Source organism: Chiroxiphia lanceolata, chromosome 18, assembly GCF_009829145.1.
Source record: "Chiroxiphia lanceolata isolate bChiLan1 chromosome 18, bChiLan1.pri, whole genome shotgun sequence".
In the NCBI taxonomy this organism is placed as follows: Eukaryota; Metazoa; Chordata; class Aves; order Passeriformes; family Pipridae; genus Chiroxiphia; species Chiroxiphia lanceolata.
Window position 1 is genome coordinate 9,259,356 of NC_045654.1, and position 21,096 is coordinate 9,280,451.

At 39.8% G+C, this 21,096-nt stretch overlaps 1 protein-coding gene across 3 annotated transcripts in view; it reads left to right on the plus strand.

Moving 5' to 3' along the window:
* ATP2A2 (ATPase sarcoplasmic/endoplasmic reticulum Ca2+ transporting 2) overlaps window positions 1-21,096 on the plus strand; it is a 45,564-nt gene that overhangs the window by 17,384 nt on the left and 7,084 nt on the right. For all 3 annotated transcript variants that reach the window (XR_004360104.1, XM_032705416.1, XM_032705417.1), the window contains exons 6-19: window positions 6,727-6,807; window positions 8,201-8,286; window positions 9,180-9,644; window positions 11,968-12,056; window positions 15,020-15,122; window positions 15,630-15,761; window positions 15,854-15,976; window positions 16,144-16,362; window positions 17,146-17,481; window positions 17,741-17,961; window positions 18,979-19,181; window positions 19,346-19,431; window positions 19,840-19,973; window positions 20,947-21,064. Coding sequence is in view for 2 of the 3 variants with exons in the window: in XM_032705416.1 (XP_032561307.1) it covers window positions 6,727-6,807; window positions 8,201-8,286; window positions 9,180-9,644; window positions 11,968-12,056; window positions 15,020-15,122; window positions 15,630-15,761; window positions 15,854-15,976; window positions 16,144-16,362; window positions 17,146-17,481; window positions 17,741-17,961; window positions 18,979-19,181; window positions 19,346-19,431; window positions 19,840-19,973; window positions 20,947-21,064 (2,396 nt within the window). In the remaining variant the exon portion in view is untranslated. The remainder of the gene's footprint in view (window positions 1-6,726; window positions 6,808-8,200; window positions 8,287-9,179; window positions 9,645-11,967; window positions 12,057-15,019; window positions 15,123-15,629; window positions 15,762-15,853; window positions 15,977-16,143; window positions 16,363-17,145; window positions 17,482-17,740; window positions 17,962-18,978; window positions 19,182-19,345; window positions 19,432-19,839; window positions 19,974-20,946; window positions 21,065-21,096) is intronic.

Sequence of the window (21,096 nt, forward strand, 5' to 3'; positions counted from 1 at the left end):
CAGGCTTGACTGGAGTCTGGATTTATGTGAGGTTCAACTCAGGGCACAGCCTAAACTTGTGTCCCTTTTAACACACATTTGAAATCTTACAAAACACACTTCTCTTTTTTTTTTCCCCGATTCTTGTAGCGTTTTCCTCCAGAGGTGCCAAACTTTTTAAAGTAAAAATAGTGAAACTCATTCTGGTTTAGTTGTTTGAATTGAGAATGTATCTGATATTCTGTGCTCTGATAGAACCAACACCGAGTGGGGTTTTATTATAAGCACAAATTGTACTGAACAAAATGCTTGGGCATCAAGATAACGCTCTATTAATACCATTTCACCCTGGCAAAGCAAGCTTTCTTTATTTTTCAAGGCTAAAGTAAACTTGCACTTCCAGAATTCTTCCTCTGTGTTCTTATGTTACCTAAAAATGCAGCATAACTTGGAAACTTTGGTGTGAAGATGTGCTTGTTCTCTACCTGATCTGACAGAAGTTGAGGCTTAACTTACAGTCCATTCTTTTTGCTGTTAGATACCTTTATAGGCTGGTCACAAGAATTTTCAATCTGGAGCACAATGATATAAATAGATCCACTAATTAAAAACTAAAACTAGACAAATTCAGATCAGAAATAAGTGCAGACTTAGAAGCACAGTCCATGGGCACATCTTATCTAATGTTCTGGTGCCCTCTTCAGAGAGAATGACACAAGTATGTTTTTACAGAATAAGAAGGAATAAAATAGGAATAATTCAAGTCTTATGTAGTGTTTAATTCAGTTTCCGCTTTTTTTTCTGAAAAATGGTTCCAACCTGAAAATATTTTGATCCCAGAAAGCAAAGCTTTTCTTGTCCTTTGGTTTTCATTGATACTAATGCAATATCTGTGTGGTTTGAAATTTTTTAACCTCTATATTTAACAGTTCTTAACTGAGGATACTCACACTGTGTATACACTGTACAGAAAACTCCATTTCTGTCCAGAATGCAGGAGGTTTATGATAGAGGCTGTTTCATGCAAAGAAGGAATGTATTTAAATTTATTATTCTGTCTCCTTGTCAGTAAAAGCAAATGCTGTTTTATTGGTGTGGTTACAACTGATGGACTGTTGCTGTTGTAATCTCTGTCTTGTTGAAAAATAAATCTTACTGGTTTGGAGTGGAAACTCAGACTTAAAGTGTCTTGTAATAACTCTTCTAATTTTGACATATTGACACTCTTGGCCTTCTATGAAAATGTAGTTGGACTCCATTATCTTCCTGTTTTATAGAGCTTCTGATTTTTGGGAACATTTTATTATACCCTGTTCAGGAAGTGTTAAATACTTCAAACCTGTTACTACGGAAGAAAAATTAAGTTTCTGATGGTCTGAGGAAATCAGGCACAATGGGAAGACAAGATTGTCTGTGCAGGGGGGAGAGGAGCTGAGCTGTGCTAAGGAAGTTTAATATAAAAACTAATTGTGCTGGAGCAGCTCTACCTCTAAATATGCACAACCTGATCATGTCTCAATTTTAAGTGTTAAAATCCCCCAGCAATTCCCAATTCAATACTCGCTCAGAACTCAGGAAATACTCAGTTCTGTAGCATCCCAGGTGTGTTATTTTAAGTTATTTAATGAGTAAATGTGCTATTTACTCATTTCAATCCTTAAGCTTAAGCTGACTCCCATACTTCATGTAGGAAGTTTCGGTTGCTTTGATTTATTAGTAAATACCCACACAATGGTGTGTCCTCTAATGTAGGGATAAGGAACTTGTTTTTGGGCGAGAGAGGAGACTGAAATAACTGACTCTTGAATTAAGAGACTAAAACTCTCATTAGGAAAAGTGATTTAAGTAACTGTACCCATAATAATATATCATGTTAGAAAATTGCTAACACTTAATGTTTTTTGTCAAAAGAATTAATAAATACGTAGTCTTTTCCCCTTTTGATGGTAAAACCCCATGTATTTTGAATCAGATGTTTTGATAGCAGTGGGGCAGGTTGTGTGGGCTGATTTCCATAGTATTTCTACCCTGGCCTGATGAAATGAGAACATCCTAATAAAGCAGGAGAAAAACCATGGTGTCTTAAAAATCAAAATACACAAGTGTGTCAACAATGAACCTCAGTATATTAAGACACTTTTTTTTTTTTTTTTTTAATTTTCCCTATTTGGTATTTTATGGAAGTTGGTTTGGGGATGTTTTTGCTTTCAGGTTTCAGGAACTGTTTGTGTTCTCAGATTGTTCAACTATAGAATAGTTTGGAGCTGTACTGATAATCTTTATTGCAAAAGTCCAATTCCAACTCCCAACCTGCTGATAACAGAATCCAGGCTGACGCTGGCTGTGGTTAATGACAAACATCAATAAGTGTGAGGTACATACTGTGTATGAAGAGCCATTCTGACTTCTACGGGAAAAATTCCTTTCATTTACAGTGAACACGGAGAGGGACCTTTTGCAAACACTTGGTACCTGTTTTTTTAAGAAGAGGAATTGTTCTTGTGACACACTAATGTGAAAAAGGAACAAAACTCTTCCCTCTTTATAGTGTACCTGCCTGTAAATCCCCTCTGAGCAAGTCTCCAGCTGTGGGAGGGATCAGTTATTAGGGCTGATATCAGTGTTCAAAGTACACATTTAAATTAGTAGTTTTATTTTGAGGCCTGTTCTATACCGTAGTGGCTTTTGGGGGTAAAGTTAATGCTGCTTCCTGAACTTACTGGTGATTAGAAGATGTAGAATATACATTTCAAGAGACTATATTGAGATATAGTCTCAATGATTTGAGACTTGAAAGATGAGCATGGTCCTGTTGTAGTCTAAAGTTCTGTTAGTAGCTAAAAATATAACGGACTGAAATCCACACAGCTTTAATAGTTATTTTCCTTCCAGCTTCATTATTCATAAAATATGTGCCCCATCACTTCTGCCCATCGTCCTGGGCTGCTCAAACCACAGACTGGTCTCACCTGCAACATTAATATTGTATTTTGGCTGTAGAGGTCTCCCAGGGAGAGTCTCAAACCACATTCTGACAGAATTCTGAAATTAAATATTTACTTTTATTGCTGTGCTGGAAACTGGTGAAGTGTTCAAGGGGTGTCAGTGCTCAGGTGAAGCACCGGGGTGATGAGTTGATGGTTTCACTGCACGACTTGGTCACTGCCAGGTATTAAATTGGGACTAACGCTGTTCAATATATTCTGTATTTGAAGTTGGCTTGGAGACTTGAATTCTTTCCTCTTTCAAGGCAACTTTGCAGGTTGAATGGGGCAATCTGTGCCCTGGGTTGTCCTTTAAAGGCTCCCTTCTTGAGGAGCTTCAGTTACTCTGCAGACACTCGTTCCGTGCCGAGCTCTGGTGGTAAGAAGGGTTGTACTGCACATAAAATCAAATGTTTATGTGAATGACTGTTCATACAGAGGGAACTTGACCTATAGCAGTGTAAGATAAAGTGTGAGGAGCTTTGAACTTGAGAAGAAAAGCTGGAGTGTAATCAGTGGGAATCTTGGCTGATAACATTGTTGGCTGGGTGGCTGAAGAACCCAGCATTTTCAGATATTAAATTATCCCTATTTTCAATGAAGGAATGTTTAAAACAATTAACATAAACTTTTTAAATTCATATCACAACTAAATACCACTCCAGTTTCTGTCAAGGAGTGGGAACTGTAAGTTGTCTGCTTCAATATAGACTCATACACAATTAAATAAAATGGGCATTTCTCTTTTTTACCTCCTTACAGGGACCAGGTTGTTTTGAAACAGATTCCTTTATTGTGTGCTGAGGCTTAGTATTAAAATTCTAAAATTCTGTGCATGAATAAAAAGATTCTGTGGGTAAAGCTGTAATGATTCAAACTAAAACCTCCTTTCACCCTTGCAAACAGCAGTCAATGTTCTATTTAGAAGGGTGTTTTAATCAGTAGTTACATATTTGACTACACTATACTTTAGAAACATATATGTGGGTAGTTTTGAAAGCAGCTTATTTGATTTCTTCAGAACTGTTGTGGAAATCAACTGACTATTTAGGATTAAAAACTTTGAAAATAAGAGATGACAATATTTCTGCAACTGACTATTTTAGATGTCAGAGTGTGGGATTATATCCATTTATTGTATCAGCTTGATACTGAGCAACACAAGTACATATTCACCTTCTAAGTTCTTGTTGTCTTCCAAGCCTTGGGTAATACTTCTGCTGTTTTTTGTGGACTGAAATGTAATTAAGTTTTAAAAAGACCCCCAAAACCAACAGCAAAACACCATTTTCTTTCCTGTTTTAAAGTATATGGGGAAAAAAACCTTCTAATTGTGGATGAGATGTGCACTAAACTGCTCACTAAAAATTTCCTGTGGTTCCTATCAATCATGGGTTGATTTCCTATTTATATTCAGTTTCAGTTGTGCTCATGAAAGTATATTCCAGATAATAAATGACTTATTGTCATAGCTGTTATTTTGCAAAGAGCTGCTTAAAATAGCTCTGTGTTTGACCCTGTTGTGCAGCTTTCCTGCCTATTGGAAATGCCTTGAATATTTTACTACAACCTTCTCAGACAGAGGTGGGGAGCGAATAATGTGTCTTATCTTAAATTATTGAGATAAACTTAGAAAGCTGCACTGTCATAATAAATGTGACACTTCAGTTCTGGTGCTTCAGGCAATTGATAATGACAGCAGCACTTTTCAGGGGAATTGTGATGCTTAAATATCAATAATTATCGGAGGGTTCTCTCCAAGTACTTGAGAAATTGGGAATATTGTGTTTGAGTTCGAACAACTTAAGGCAGCTGAGAAGTAGGTTTGCCATGTTCTGTCTGTCCAGTTCCTCGGATGCTTGAAGATGAGGGCTTTTAACAGCAGCTGTTTTGTGCCATGGAGTGATCGAGTCTTTCCCAGTGTTGTGGTGGAGGAGTTGGCTGTGGATTTCCAGCTCTTTGGAAATGTTGGTGCAGATGGACAGTGTTTCACCTCCTGGCCTGGTGGTCAGGGATGACTGAAATGCAGCTGCTCCTGTGTGTGCACAGAACCCTCCTCAGCCTCCAGGAGAGCACTTGGAATAGTTTTGCCTTTTTTGGCCTAAGTCACCGTTTGTCTCAGGCTATTTTCTCTTGCTGCTCAAGGGCATTGTGGCTTAAATTAGTCTTCACATGGTATAATGATGCAAAAAGGGAATTTGTGGCTGTTTTTATTGTCTCTTTGTATACACATGCTTACAAAAACACATGGCAAAGTCTACAAGCAAAACTACACAATCTTTTGCTGATTTTAATGGTTGGAGTTTCTCTGAATTTACAGAAAGTCACACGGTGCAGGTTTTTCTAATGTTTGTAGTCAAACTTAACTCCTCTTCAGTGTTTTGTTCCACAGTTTCCCACTCCAGGGTGTGAGTGGTTGGATGATCCAAGGCTGTGACACCACTGTCGAGTTTTTCATGGTGTTATTTGTTAATGTGCATTATTGCTGCTGGTTGCATAAGCAGTTCCTACAGGAATTGCAGCTTATTTTAATTTTCCTGCAGGGACACACACTCCATCTACTCAGATCAGCTGTCTTTAGCTAGTTATTGTCCCTTCTTTGTTTCTTTGCATTATTTTATAGTATAGCTGACACTTGAGTGCTGAATTACATCAGGAGTGTTCAGTCATGTGTGTTCAGTGGAATATTGACATGCAGAACGTAGAACCCCTCCAGATGAGTCAGAAATGAGCCTCATTAATATGCTTTAGCAAGGGAATTTGCTGCAGCCATTTATTTGCAGTAGGCACAAAATGGTGGGGCTTTGGTTCTTTTCTCAAAAATTCCTACAAATTAGGAAAAACTGGATAAGAGGAAGTAGGAAGGTAGAAGAATTAATTGTGGGATGATGGAGATGCCGGAGCTCAGTTGGCAACTGGATTCATTACTCTACCATTTTTAGGAGCTGTTAAATTTCAGCATCTATCTTGGTGTCTCAAACACTTGTTAGTGGATGTTTTTCAGTTTGTTTGTGGGTTGTTTGTTTTATTTTTTTCTTCAGTGTTTTCTTCTGTAAGGTATAAATATATGTGGTGAGATAAACATGAGAGTTGAGTGAAAATTATAACTGGGATGTGGATTGGGGTGTATTTAATTAGAGTAACACTGGTGGAAAATAAAGCTACTGTGTGATCTGAAATGAACTCCCAACTCTGAAACATCTGGCAGAATTCAAAGTATAACATTACAAGAGCATATTTGCAGAAGCACGTTATTCTCACAATTGGTGCCAAAGAAAAGGAAAATACAACTTCTTTTAGTTTTCTAAATAAATAAATGTGGAGAATTTGATCTTTGGAGAGCAGAGGACTCACTTTGGGCATAGAGAAAACAACCAGAAGACTCTCCAGGACCAGTTGTTCTGAAAAAGGGAACTTGATTCACCTTGGCTACGGTTTTGATTGTTTATAAATATGTCTTCTGAAATGGATATCTTACTCTTGAGAATGTTTTCCCTTTGCTTTCAAAGGGCCATGTGATTAGAAAAACAGTCCCAGTGATTTACAGCTTCTTTCTTTGAGATTAGGTAGGGGCAAATGTAAATTGGATACCCAGAAAATTGGAGTATTGCAGATCACAAAAGCAGCAATAAGCTGTTTGTGATTTTAGTCATCTGAACAGTTACTGGAAAGTAATTTTTCTGGCTGATAAAGGTAACAGTTCACTGGGTTAGAAATCTCTCAAATAGCAACATTCTAACTTTGTTCTGTCTTTTCTTTGTAGTTGGAGACAAGGTTCCTGCTGATATAAGAATTACTTCTATCAAGTCTACAACTCTAAGGGTAGACCAGTCAATTCTCACAGGTATTTCTGTGACTTTTGTATAATTTTGTGCATAATTGGAAGTGCTTTTGCATTGTTTATTTTGAATAATCCATTAGAAACAAGCCTGCAGCTACTGAATTACTCTGCATTCAATGCAGTAAAGTTCTCATCTGGTAACTTTGAGTGGCTGAATGTGTTGCTTCATCACTGGCTCTGTGTTCCCTTAGTGGGATGAACATTCTTACTGAGACTTGTGATGGTTTTTTGGTTATCCCTTCCCCCCCAGCACAGACATGAGTAATTTGTGGGAAACTAAAATAGAAAAAATTTAGAATTTCTCTTCTAGTTTACACAGTCTTCTAGGTTTGAACATCTTGTCACCACTCAAATATGAAAGTAAATCTTACTAAATGTCTTCTGCACCAGTTCTCTGTTCTCTCTCACAGGAGAGAATAACTTCTGCAATACTGGCAGCATTTAGGCTGCTGTTACTGAAGGCCCAGCACACTCGAGCCTTATTTGCTGAAATTCTGTGCACACACATTGATGTGTTTTCTGGTACCAACCCTCAAGTGCAGGAGCTATTTTTAGAGCCCCTTTCAGATTTGTTGCAAGCAAAACAAAGTAGAAGTACTTCTGAATATAGGAAAGAAGCTGGGAATCAACCAAGCGTGGTCCAACAGTTTGCTTTCAGCTGGAACATGAAGATCTGTCAGCCTGTTTTGGTGGCATAAATTAATGTTAACTAGCTCTGAATTTTAAAACAGTGAAGTGTTGATAGGCAAGCTATTTTTCATCCTTGAAGCCCCAAAGTTTCTCAGTACAGATCCTGAATAGCACAGAACTGATCAAGCTTACTTATGTTCAGCATAAAAAATGGAGGCACTCCGTGTTTGGAACTGAAATAAGCAGAAGAAATGATCCACCAGAAATCTATAAAAAGGGAATAATTCCTTGCCTTTATTTAAATAACGGAATTCTTATTTTAAAGAATTCTGTTTTCAGCCAAGTTGATGCTCAAGTCTCCTGACTAACAAAGTAGAACTGAAGTCTAAGATACTGTTTAGCAAAAAGCTTTTAAAAGTAGGAACCTTTGGTTCTCATGAGTTTGCAAAAAGTAGTGTAACTCCGTGACTGGAGCTGAGAGCACCACCTTGTGAAATCTGATGTAGCAACAAACATCTGTTTCTATAGAAAAGGAACCTTTCTATACCTGTGACATGTTCATAGAAACAGATACACAATTTTCATTAAAAGTCAGCCATTCAGTTTTCTTGATCAACTGAAATAACTCTCTGTTTCACTTAAGCAATTAAATAAAATCATGTGAGGAAAGAAGTTTAACATCTTAAAAATTTTAGGACTGAGGATTATAACTTTTTGATTCCCTCAGGACTCAAGATACATGTACAGTCTCTTCTTATTATTTTAGGTGAATCTGTGTCTGTTATTAAGCACACTGACCCTGTGCCTGATCCTCGTGCTGTAAACCAAGACAAGAAGAACATGCTCTTTTCTGTAAGTTTTGAAATTTTCCAATAATTTGTAAAATAATTCTGAAGCTGATAAAAATGAGCAGAACTTTAAATATTCCCCCAAAAGCTGTAGGACTTTTGTTATATTCTCTATACACATCTCTATGTGTGTCTCCAGGTACTAAATGAATTAAAAATTAGAATTAACTTTTAATAAAAGCTGTCTGCAGGGAAGATGCTGAACGAAACCTATATGAGGAAAATTATTTTTGTCCTTCACAGGGAAGTCCTGAAAGCTGGAGCACACACACTTTTAAAGTGCTTCTACATTAATTTTCTAAAGTAATAGTTCTTATGAGTGATAAGAATGCCCACACAAATTGTGGTATTGTGTGGCTAAAATTGAAAACTGTATAGGAAAGGAAGCATTAAATACCTTTTAGGTAAGAAAATAACTTATTGCTGGCAGGCTACTTGTAGAAAATTTAACTGTTCTTTCTCATGTACGTATGTTCACACAGGGAGTCCGTGAGAACACATCTATTACTCATAGTAAATAGCATTAAATCTGGCAAAATACAATCCTAATTAAAAAAAAAAAAAGAGAAAGGAAAACCACACTTAAGATTGCAGCTGAAATCCATAGTGCTTACTCAGCAGCTGGGTTTGCCTGTGCTGCTTGTGAGAGATCGATACTGAATCGTTTTGAGCCTGTTCTGGAAGGAAAAATTCCACACTGGAATATTCCCTACAGACACAGGGACAGTGTAATCCTCTTCCTATTTTTCTGTATCCTGGCTGACACACAGTATGGACTTGTATAAGGTGGTTTAGGGTATTTTTGTGGTGTTTTCTTTAAAACTAGAAAAAACCCAAACACAAACTGTTTATAGATTGACTACAAGTTTTCTCTTCCCTTGTCTTTCTTTGCTTCAGGGTACAAACATTGCTGCTGGTAAGGCCGTGGGAGTGGTTATTGCAACGGGAGTGAACACTGAAATTGGGAAAATTCGTGATGAGATGGTGGCTACTGAGCAGGAGAGAACCCCCCTGCAGCAGAAACTGGATGAGTTTGGGGAGCAGCTGTCCAAAGTCATCTCCCTCATCTGCATTGCAGTTTGGATAATAAACATTGGTCACTTCAACGACCCCGTTCACGGCGGCTCCTGGATCCGAGGTGCCATCTATTACTTCAAAATCGCTGTTGCTCTTGCTGTGGCTGCCATTCCCGAGGGTCTCCCTGCTGTCATCACCACCTGCCTGGCTCTGGGAACTCGCAGGATGGCCAAGAAGAATGCCATTGTCAGGAGTCTGCCCTCTGTGGAAACCTTGGGCTGCACCTCAGTCATTTGTTCTGACAAGACTGGTACTCTGACCACAAACCAGATGTCAGTGTGCAGGGTATGTTCTTCTAGTTCTCCTCTTCTCCTCAGCCACTCTGTTTGAATAGTCAGCATTGCTGGAATTCCTCTGATCCTGAGTCTTTTGGTTCTCATCTCATCAAAATCCTGCTTTATTTTCCTAAGATAAGCTTCCACTTTTGATTCAGTTTTCCACTGTGGAGTCTTGAAGGCTTTTATCTCTTCCCTTATTTAGTCATGGCCAGAAATAGCTCTGGATGGAAGAGAAAGTTGTTTGCAAGCAGCTTTCCATTGACTGTTCTGTGAGCCTTTCATGGTACTGGGAATTATTTGCTGTGATTTGTGCCCTGTTTCAGAAAGTTACACTGTGGAACAGGATGTGTGTAGTGTTAAACACTTACCTCTTTAATTGAGAAGGATAACCATGGGTGGAGAAACTTAGTATGAGAAAAGTAGATTTACTGTAGTAGCTCTGATAGTCAAAGGTGTTTTCACTACTGAGTGGCTCCACCTTTATTTGGTTATCTTATCTCCAGTGGCTCTGTAGATCACTGTGGTGTTCTCAATGTGCAGCATTGTCCGACTAATCTGGCAGCTTGGAGGTGCAGTTGGCCCTGCCAGCATTGCCAGGGTCCTCTTCAGTGTTTGGTGTATTTTCAGGTTAGCATGAGTTCTGTGCCCCTCCTTCTTTCCCCCCAGTGTTCTTTTAGTGTTGGTTATTTTGGGACTTTTACAGCTAGTCCCTCAACAGAATGCATGTTCAGTTGCCAGTTTGTGCTTCTGTGCAGGGATTTTATGGAGAAAACACTGAGTTCTTGTGTTTAGTGACTGTAGAAGTTCAGTGGCACAGCAACTCTGACATCAAATGTTCAGAGTCTCCTTATATTGGGTTAGAATTCCAAATGTGTGAGTGTTGAGCACTGCACACCAGTGGCCAAAGTTTGTAAGCCCTAGGCACTTTATTCTCATGTGATTGATGGCTTTTTCTTCCTAATTGGTGGGTGACTTGTTCTACTTCCTTAAGTATCGTAGTATTTATACCTAAGAGACACAAAGCAGCTGCTCATCAGTATTCCAGAGGAGGTTACTTGCAGTAGAGTTGCATAACTGCCCTAGTCTTTGCAGGGATTTTTTCATCATGCAGATGCCAAAAGCAGGAGGCTTCCTGGTTAACTCATCATTTAAGTTGTGTTTACTTAAAAGCTCAAAATGCTCTACTCCTTATTTAGAGGTAAATGTTTTAGATCTTGTGCAGTATAACTTTACTTGGTTCTTTGTTAACCTCTGGCAGCTGCAAATTAACATTAACTGTAAGATTCTGCAAAAATATAGCAAAGCTCTAATCCTTTAACAACTAAGTTTATTTTATTAGGCTGTATTTTGTGAGGATGCTCATCTAAAACATAGGGCAGCACAATGAGGGGAGGAGAAGACATTGCTAAAATGTGATGTGACAAAATGGCCTGTACTAACCAGTGGATGAGAAGTTCCATTAAGACACATCATCATTTAGTGAGAAATTATCTTTTCCACTACCACTCCAGCAAGCCATGAAGAGTAAGGCAGCTTCGGGCACTGTAGTTTTCATCTGTATCTTCTCAGATGTGGTTCTGCCTGCAGCTCTCCCAGAAAGGAAACAAAGGGAAGAGTGAGATGCAGATCTCTTGGGATACAACAGCATCCTTCAGATTGGTGTCTTAATTTGAAAATGTCATTTCACCAGAGCTAAAAGAGCACTTGAACTGGCTGAATGGTTTAAACTACCAGTGTACCATGTGGTGAAGTGCCCTGTAATTAGAAAACCAGGAGAGAAAACACTTTCACTTAAGGCACACTGGCCATACATAGTCTGGCTCTTGCCTAAATCCTCATCTCTTAGATCTCACAGCTTCTCCTGTTTGTAGATGCTTTTATTTTGACTTTGGCAGGAATTATCAGTTTCCAAGCTGCCCTGTGCTGCTTTTGACTGGAACTGCTGTTTCAAAGAGAAATAACTCATGTTTCATGAGAATTAATCCACGGGTCTGAAGCTTAGGAAGAGTTTAGGTATAGTCAGGATTGTCAAGTGGTGTGTGAAAACTCTCCACAGCTGAAGTGAAGTGCACATAGTTTGTGTTTTTCAGCTCTGCTGTACTTGTGTCTCAAGGCAGTTTTCAAAGCAGAAGGGCTGTTTTCTGTACTTTGTGCTGCAGAATATGGAGCTGTTCAAACATGGGGGAATCGAAGTGCAGAGTATCAGATTTTGTCTGCTTTGTTTATTCAACCTAAACTTGCCTCTTGGACCTCCTTGGTCTAGGCCTGTTTAAATCTCTTGCATTAATTATTGTTCAAAGATAGTAACAATTCTAACCCTCTAATTTCAGATGTTTATCCTGGACAGAGTAGAAGGAGACAGCTGTTCCCTGAACGAATTTACTGTAACTGGTTCAACATATGCTCCCATGGGAGAAGTGTAAGTGTTCTGCTGAAGTTAAATATTTGTCTATTTATGCATTAACTATTACTTTAGTCTTGAAATGTGATGCATGTAATACGCAATAGTGATTGTTAATAAACAGAAGATCAGCCAGTGAGTACACACTGAAGGGCTGGGAGAAAAGGAATTAACAGGAAAACAAAGTTAAATTCTAGAAGAGTAAACCGTCATGAAACTTGCTTAATACAGCCTCCAGTATTGCAGTGGCCCTTTGATAATCTAAACATTAATTAGGGGTAGAGAGGATTTATTGTACTGAAATCTTACTGGTCTGAGATTGTCTATCCCAGTGCTTCAAAATTTAAAGCAAGTAAACTTAAAGTAAGTTTAAAGTAAGCTCAATAAACTTTACTTTTTTATTTAAAAACTGGATAAATCTGAAGAGGTGAGACTTTGCTAATCTGTGAACTCAGTGTTTCTAATTAATCTGCCTTGGAGAAGGTGGAATTTGTTTTTTCTAAAGTATCTTCTGAATGTGTTGGAGTTAATTCTTAAATTTACTGTAAATTCCTGTCCCCTACCCTCAGCAGTTTATTGGTGCATCTCTACTTGACAAGATGTGTGTGTTTGTCTCAGCCTTTGGTATTTGAGCTGGTGCTAAACCAGTCCCTTAGGAAAGGAATGAGGTTTGGTTTACTTTATCAGTTGCAAGTCTCTACTAGTGAGGTAGGTGGTTCATCCTGACAACTTCAGGAATTTTTAGGGCTCTGCTTCTTGACTGGGTTGTTACAGCTCCTTTTACTTTGTCAGTCTTTGATGTGTTTTTAATCTTATCGCTTCAGTTTTACTTGCAGAAGAGAATTTAGATTGAGTTCTTGTAAACATCTCAGCCTTGTGCAGTTTCCCATTTGCCTCTGCCTCCTGCAGTCTCACCCATCTCAATAGTGATTATCTGTTTAATTTCCATAGCACTTAAGAGCCTGGTGTTCTCAGCAGCTGGGACTCTTAATTCCCCAATTCTCTTTTTTGTTTCAAAGCTAATTGCTGTCAAAAGCTTATGCTTTCATTTCAGGCAAGGTGACACTCTAGACCTTGCAGACACTGTTGAGCTCTAGCTGGTCTCACAAGAGCTCCAGATAAACAAAATAATAAAATATAGTGTGGTGGCAGATGTTGAGTATAATAAGACAGACATCAATATATGTTAATGTTCAATTTTTACTTGCTGGAGTCGGGGAAATGTGAACAAGTGTGTTAAACACGCTGCATTCACCTACACAAAGGGTTCTGTGAGAGGGAAATTGCTTCAGAAAGGCTGTCAGAGGAAACACAGCTGAACTCAAACCTTTAGGGCTGATTTATTTCTGCCTTTATGGACAGCTTTTAAATCAGGGGCTTTGCAGGGATTTTAAGTGACTGACTTCACCTTGGATTACAAACTGTCACTGAAAATGATGTTTGGGGGGTTAAGAGGCACTTGTTCCACTGCACTGCCCCAGAGCAGGACCTGCTCCAGATATGGACTGTTTCTGACACGTGTTACTTTGTACTTCAGACACTGTTGTTTTCCACAGCCTGTTCTTTTTCATAACCAGTAAGTGGTTTTTGCACTAAATCGGTAATTTTTCATTTACTCTTTAAATATTTAATATGTAATGCTCCTCTAAGATGTATTCAGCATATAAAATAACAAATATATCTTACAGAAGACCCAGAATTTCATGCTGTTTTATTTCCCAAGGATGTTAGAGGTTGTCAGACAGTCTGGAGTAGTTTTGCCATGTCTCAGCACATGCTTACTGCAAACTGAGAGCACAAAATTTACAGTAATTAAGAACTGAACCAAAAGCTGGCAGAGATTGCATTTGACCTTCAAATGAGTTCATCTTTAGCTAACTGAAAAGCCTGAAGCTGGAAGGAAAAAAAACTCCTTTATCCAGAACTGATCTCAGCACCTCTGACTCTGCATTTGCCAGTCTTCAGAAATTGTTGATAAGGAACAATTTGTTGATAAAATCCCCACCAACAAGTAATGGATGTTCCAGTGTTCTTTGAGTTCAGAACAGGTGAAAACAGGAAGTTTTATCTGGGATAGATGAGGTGACAACCCAAGAGCTGCTGAGAAGGTTAAAGAGTTGACACTTCAAAGCCACTGCTTATAGCTGTTGAATTACGTACAAAATGAAATGCTAAACCCATTTTTGTTTTCTTAAGATTCATTTTGTTCACGTGCTTTGTTACACAATACTGGAATTTGTTTGCAGCACCACAACTGAACAAAAGGTTACATAATGGGACATGTCACAGTCTGTGTTGTGGATTCTTATGGAGTAGTGATCCACATCTTTCCTCCATCAGGCCTTTTATTTCCCTTCTGGAGAGCTTTAATAAAAGATGTTATATATTAGTTCTGTCTTGCTGATTTTGGTTAGGGGGAAAATAACAGTATTGAACAGTGTCTTGGTTCTTTTATGCTTACTGTAGAAGTATGGTAGTGCTCTAGAAAAGGAATTAATTTATTAACTGTTTCCAAATGTGAGAACAAAGCAGTTATTTCTTATTTGTACCTTCCCTCTCTCTGAAGACCTGAGATACTGATCACTGAGTGTGTATTACTGCTAGGAAGGTGTTTCTGTTCTAGTGGAATTTGTGTTGTGAAGTGACTTGGCTTTTCACTGGTTTAGGAGGTTCACATATGTACAGATTGATTTTTAAGAAATTTAAAGAGGTGAAATCTGCTTTTAGGCCTGCCCAGTGCATGCACTTCATGCATTGCAGTAAATGTGCAGAATATGCAGTAGAAACTCCTAAGGTATCCAACAATATCCCTCTCCTTCCTGGAACTCCCCTCCAAGCCCTGCACACACTCTAATCCTGCTTTCCTGTGCCTCCTCACTGAGCTCTTTTCCACGTTGCTGTGTGACTGTCACTGGAGGAAAAGGTGAGATGCTCATACTAAATAACTAACTTGATTCTCCCCTTTTTCTCCCTCTGGAAAGGCACAAAGATGACAAACTCATTAAATGTAGTCAGTATGATGGACTCGTGGAACTTGCAACGATCTGTGCACTCTGCAATGATTCCTCTTTGGATTACAATGAGGTAAGAACATATCCTGGAACACAGGAGAGCGAGAATGGGGATAAATGGTTTGTTCTCATCTGTGTAGTGCCTTTCCGTGGTAAATCCCCTTCTAATCATGGGGGGAGAGTATTTAAGTCCTCTGAAGTATTAATTCTGAGAACTACTTGTTTGTCGAATCCTGAGAGAACTAAATGCAGCAGCAAGTGTAATCTGTAATTTGGAGATCTCCTGCTGCTTTCTTGCTTTGCCTCTCCGCCTTAGGGTTGCTACATCTCATAATTACTTAAATACTTGATGAAAAGTACTGACATCTTTCTCTGCTGCTCTTGAGAGCAAAGGCTTCAAATTCCTACAAATCATACTCTTCAAAGCTGCTCTTTAAAAATAGTTCTGCTTGTTTCATAAGCCACAGTAAATCTTGTTAAACCTTTCTTTTTTTCCGTTGTGAAACTGAACTTCTGTCTCCGGTAGGTTCCAGGTGAGGTTTAAACTCCTGTGTTTTTGTTTGCTTTGTGTTAACTAAAGGCTAAAGGAGTTTATGAGAAGGTTGGTGAAGCCACAGAAACAGCACTTACCTGCCTGGTGGAGAAGATGAATGTGTTTGACACAGACCTGAAAGGACTCTCTAGAATCGAACGTGCCAACGCTTGTAACTCGGTGAGTGATCTGTGATCTGGGATTGTTTTGGGACAGAGGTCTGTAGTGTGTATTATCTACATGCATTTTTATGCTGTTGTCTTTCTTTTAAGGTGATAAAACAACTCATGAAGAAAGAATTCACTCTGGAATTCTCAAGAGACAGAAAGTCCATGTCTGTCTACTGCACACCCAACAAACCGAGTCGCACATCCATGAGCAAGATGTTTGTGAAGGTCAGTTCCTCACCTGAGAAACTGGAGCTGTGGGATGGCTACAAAGCAGCATAACACTTAAAAATTATAGTACAATGAACTGCAGCTTGAAGATGGAGGAAGGACTTTGTAATTTAAGCAAGCAAGGGTTTTATTAAGCTAAATAACTTTTTTTTTTGCCTCTGCAGGGTGCTCCTGAAGGTGTGATTGACAGGTGTACACATGTCCGTGTTGGAAATGCTAAAATACCATTAACCCCAGGGATTAAGCAGAAAATAATGTCTGTCATTAGGGAATGGGGAACTGGTAGAGATACACTGCGTTGCTTGGCTCTGGCGACCCACGACAATCCTCCCAAAAAGGAGGAGATGAATCTGGAGGACTCCTCAAATTTCATTAACTATGAGGTAAGATTGGTGGCACTTCTCCCTCTCCCAAAGTGGAGAATGGAACTCCTTATGTCTGATTATTCCTTGAGGAAGTTACATCTGAGAACTTTCTCTTTCTGGCTGTTTTTGATGTCAGACACAATAGTTACCCACATGCGTGGAGGGAATGCTTAGTTTAAGAAGAGACTTTGTGTTTTAGAAGAAACTGTTGGTGGCTGGTGGAAGTTAAAAAGCTAGCTGCAAATTGAAATATTTTACTTACAGGTCCTTAGAATCATAACTCCTTCAGTTGTTCTCAGAGGCTAACTCTGAAAAATCTTCCTGAAACTGCATTGTGGTTTCAGCTTTAGTAGTTGCCCAACTGCAAGAGCTCTTTGGGGATTTTGTGATGGAACATACCTGCCATTGTGTGCAATGTGCTGTCAGCTGCAGGGGCTCAGTCCATGATTATCATCTTTGCTGCTCTGTAATTTTCCAATGAAATCTGTATCTGATATTTAGAGGGAGGGAAATAACAGTTGCATGAGAGGTTTTGGCTTGTGCTCTGTGCTCCTGGCACTGATTACAAAACTGAAAGACTCAGTGCTTGCAGGTCAAATTTGCAAGGCTGGCAACTAGAGCACGTTTTAACCAAGAAAATTAGTGCATTTGAAGCAAAATATGTTTGGAAAGATAGGACAAGGAGTAAAAACAGATGTCACTACACTGAGAGAGATGTAAAATGCAAGCAAAAGGATTTCACTGCTGTCAGATGAGGAATCTCCAGGATCTTGCACTAAAACTTGGTGTGTCTTGTTCCAGACCAACTTGACCTTTGTGGGCTGCGTGGGAATGCTGGATCCCCCGAGGATTGAAGTAGCTTCATCCATCAAGCTGTGCAGACAGGCTGGCATCAGGGTCATCATGATCACTGGGGACAACAAGGGCACGGCCGTGGCCATTTGCCGCCGCATCGGGATCTTTGTGGAGGATGAGGACGTTTCCACCAAAGCCTTCACGGGCCGGGAGTTCGATGAGCTCTCGCTCGCTGCCCAGAGAGATGCCTGTCACCATGCCCGCTGCTTTGCTCGGGTGGAGCCTTCCCACAAATCCAAGATCGTGGAGTTTCTCCAGTCTTTCGATGAGATCACAGCCATGGTAAGTGATGGAGCTGGTCCTTGGTTTGAGAGGCAAACACTGTGTTTAAACCCTAATTAGGCCCTTTCAGACTAATGCCCCATTCTGGAAAACACTTGTTTCCACATTTCCTTGAACTCTAAAGCCTCAGGATAGTTCTGCACCTAGTGATTTTTAAGGATCCAAAACATACCCAGTGCAAAATTCCTTTCTGGCCCTACACATAAGTCCCCACCTTATTTATTTAATTTTTTGTTTCAACTCTGAATTCTCGTTTTAGACTGGTGATGGTGTCAATGATGCCCCTGCACTGAAGAAGGCAGAAATTGGAATTGCTATGGGTTCTGGCACTGCAGTGGCTAAAACTGCCTCTGAAATGGTTTTAGCAGATGACAATTTCTCCACGATCGTCGCTGCCGTGGAAGAAGGACGTGCCATTTATAACAACATGAAACAGTTCATCCGGTACCTGATCTCCTCCAACGTTGGGGAGGTTGTTTGGTAGGTTTAAATCCATTTTTTCTTTGAACTAGAGTAGTGATGGTGGAGTCTTGTGTTGGTTATTTACTTCAGTATTTCTCACTAAAACCAGAGGAACAGGTTCTCCAGGTGATCGATCACTGTGGGAGTTGTATGTTTGTGGCCTGGTCTTTAGGGAAGAATTGTAGCTGGCCACAGAAGTTGACATTGTGTTACATAGAATATTGTAGCTCAGTAGGTAATGCTTTCCAATTATTTCTATGATTGGAATAATTCTCTAGAACAGGAAAACAAAAACTTTAATCAAATATTACAAGATCTGGAGTTTCAGATGACTCAGTCACAGGCATAGCTTAGATGTTTGTTTAACCTCAGGTTAAACATGTCTTGTGTTCCTCTGTGAGGAGCAGTGGGGACCCAGCACCACAGAATGCATTTCTGGTAGCAGAATGTCAATATTGATCTCCTCACAGCCCTTACATCAAAGCAGACTTTCTCCCAGAGTGGAATAAAACACAGCAATTGTCTTGCCTTGTTTCTTGTCAACTTTAAAGCCATCCTTCATCTGGCTCTTGCTGCAGCCCCTGTTTCTGTTCTATTTATTCACACAGCCTCGGAGCCATGAAGGCTACATGCTCATTAGACTTCTGCAGGGAGTAGCAGTGATCTAGGGAAATGAAGCTTTAGTCATTCGAGCTAAAATGTCTTTTAGAAAGTGGCTTGTAAGCCTTTATCCATATGTGTGTGTGTGTGTATTTACCTATACAGACAAACAGAGCGGGGAAAAACAAGCCTAAAGCAAAAACTTCAATTTTTGAAGCTACCAAAAGAAGACAGTGCTTCAAAGCTTACATGCTTTAGTGGTTAGAAGTGTTTGCTCTTGGATATGGTTTTAGTTTTCTGATTTTGAATACTCAGCTTGTGATCTGAAGTGGAGAACTCTGTATGAGAGAACAGAAGTGATGCTGCAGGCTTAGGCTTAAACCTTAAAGGACTGACTTACATAAATAAGCTTGTAACTCGTGGGTTTCTTTGTAGCATCTTCTTGACTGCTGCCCTGGGTTTTCCTGAAGCTCTGATCCCTGTCCAGCTGCTGTGGGTAAACCTTGTGACTGATGGTCTCCCTGCCACTGCTCTGGGCTTTAACCCTCCCGACCTCGACATCATGAACAAGCCCCCGCGCAACCCCAAAGAGCCCCTGATCAGTGGGTGGCTCTTCTTCCGTTACCTGGCTATTGGATGTGAGTACTAATGGCTTTTTTCCCTTAAATAAACTCTTAAGATGTGAATTACAACTTTTTTTTCCAGTGCTGGAAGTCTTGAGGTAGAAGTTCAAGTGTGGCAAGTGAGGTCTTGTTTTGTGTACAGTTCACAGAGCTGAGAAAAGCACTTTGTTTTCTTCCAGGCTACGTTGGTGCTGCCACAGTGGGTGCTGCTGCTTGGTGGTTTATTGCTGCTGATGGTGGTCCAAGAGTTTCCTTTTACCAGCTGGTATTTGCTCAGTTTAATATTTTTGGGGGGAGAGGGGAGCTTTCATGCTTTACCTGCTGCTTTCGTGCTTGAAATGACTGTAGAAAACTGGTAGGTTGCAGGAATTTATATAATTGGACATTTTCAGACCTGTTATTGTAAAATTTGATCATGATTAATTAGTCTTAACAGTAAAGCTCAGGGGTTGGATACCTGAGCTTCTAACAGTTTGAAGGGTTAATTGTTGTAAGTAAAAGCCTAAAGGGGATTTTTCTGAAGTGGGCAAAAGTTTATAAGCACTGGGTTTGAGAGTCACAGTTGAAACTTCTCCTTCTATAATAGTCACTGCTTTTTTTTTGCCTAATTGCCTGTTTTACAATTTTCAAAGTTAACAAGCTGTGGGAGTGAGCTCACATTGTTCTGTTCCAGAGCCATTTTCTGCAGTGCAAAGAGGACAATCCAGATTTCTTCGGGGTCGACTGCACGGTTTTCGAGTCCCCGTATCCGATGACAATGGCTCTGTCTGTGCTCGTCACCATAGAGATGTGCAATGCTCTCAACAGGTTCGTGTGTCCAGGCAGGAAAGCAGAGCCTCTGCATAACTCCTCCAAAATCCTGCTTCTTGTGCAATTTGATTCTTGGTGGACAGCTCAGCTAACAAAGAATGAGTCACATTTCCTTTCTCAGTCCCAGTAGTGCAAACAAAATGACTCTGAGATAACATTTGAGATCTCTTATCGTAAGGTATATTTTTAAGGCTGCCAATTCACTCTGGTATTTTACTAAGCACAAGCAACTGAAATATTTTCCATTATTTTTAATCTAAGCTTAATCAATCAGATTATCCCTCCTATGTTGGTATAAAGTGATATCAAGGAGAACTAAAATAAGAATGCTGAAGATATGGAAAATAGTTTTTCCTGCCCTAAGGGAGTGTGGGTTTAGCCAATTAATATTAGATTATAAATGGAAACCACTAAATAGCACAATGTCAAGGGTATTTTTCTTCAAATAGCTTAGAGGTCAGTTAATTTAAAAACAAATAAACTTCAAATACAAGTGTACTGGGGTAGTCCTACATAGTAAGGTCCTACATCCAGTGCTCTGGATCTCAGCCTCTTCTGCCTAAATGCAAATGGAATCAAGAGCAGGATTAAAGAAGGTGCCAATACTTGACCCTCTGTCACTCTTTCAGTGAACTTCAGAAGAACTGGATGGACTGGGGTGGATTCTGTCTTATGCTTCCATGTCCATCCTTCCCTTGCCCTTCCCACAGGGAGGATTTTGGGGTCATAGTGAAAAGAATGGACCAGGTCAAGAATGAGCAAAACATACAAGAGCTTTCAGGATTACATGTGAGGCTGACTGACTGCTTTTCTAAGCTGAATTTCAGGGTAGTTTAAAGTTGCAACATACATATAAAACCATATCCTGGGATCTTCCCTGCCTTCCTGATGGGATCCCTGTGCCTTGCCATGCTGCTGTGCTGTTTGGATGGTGTTACCTACACACACATGTCCCGTGTTCCTCTTGCAGCCTGTCAGAAAACCAGTCCCTGATGAGGATGCCCCCGTGGGAGAACATCTGGCTGGTGGGAGCCATTTGCTTGTCCATGTCCCTCCACTTCCTTATCCTTTATGTGGAACCACTGCCAGTAAGTGCACGTGTCTCACGCCCACCCCTGAC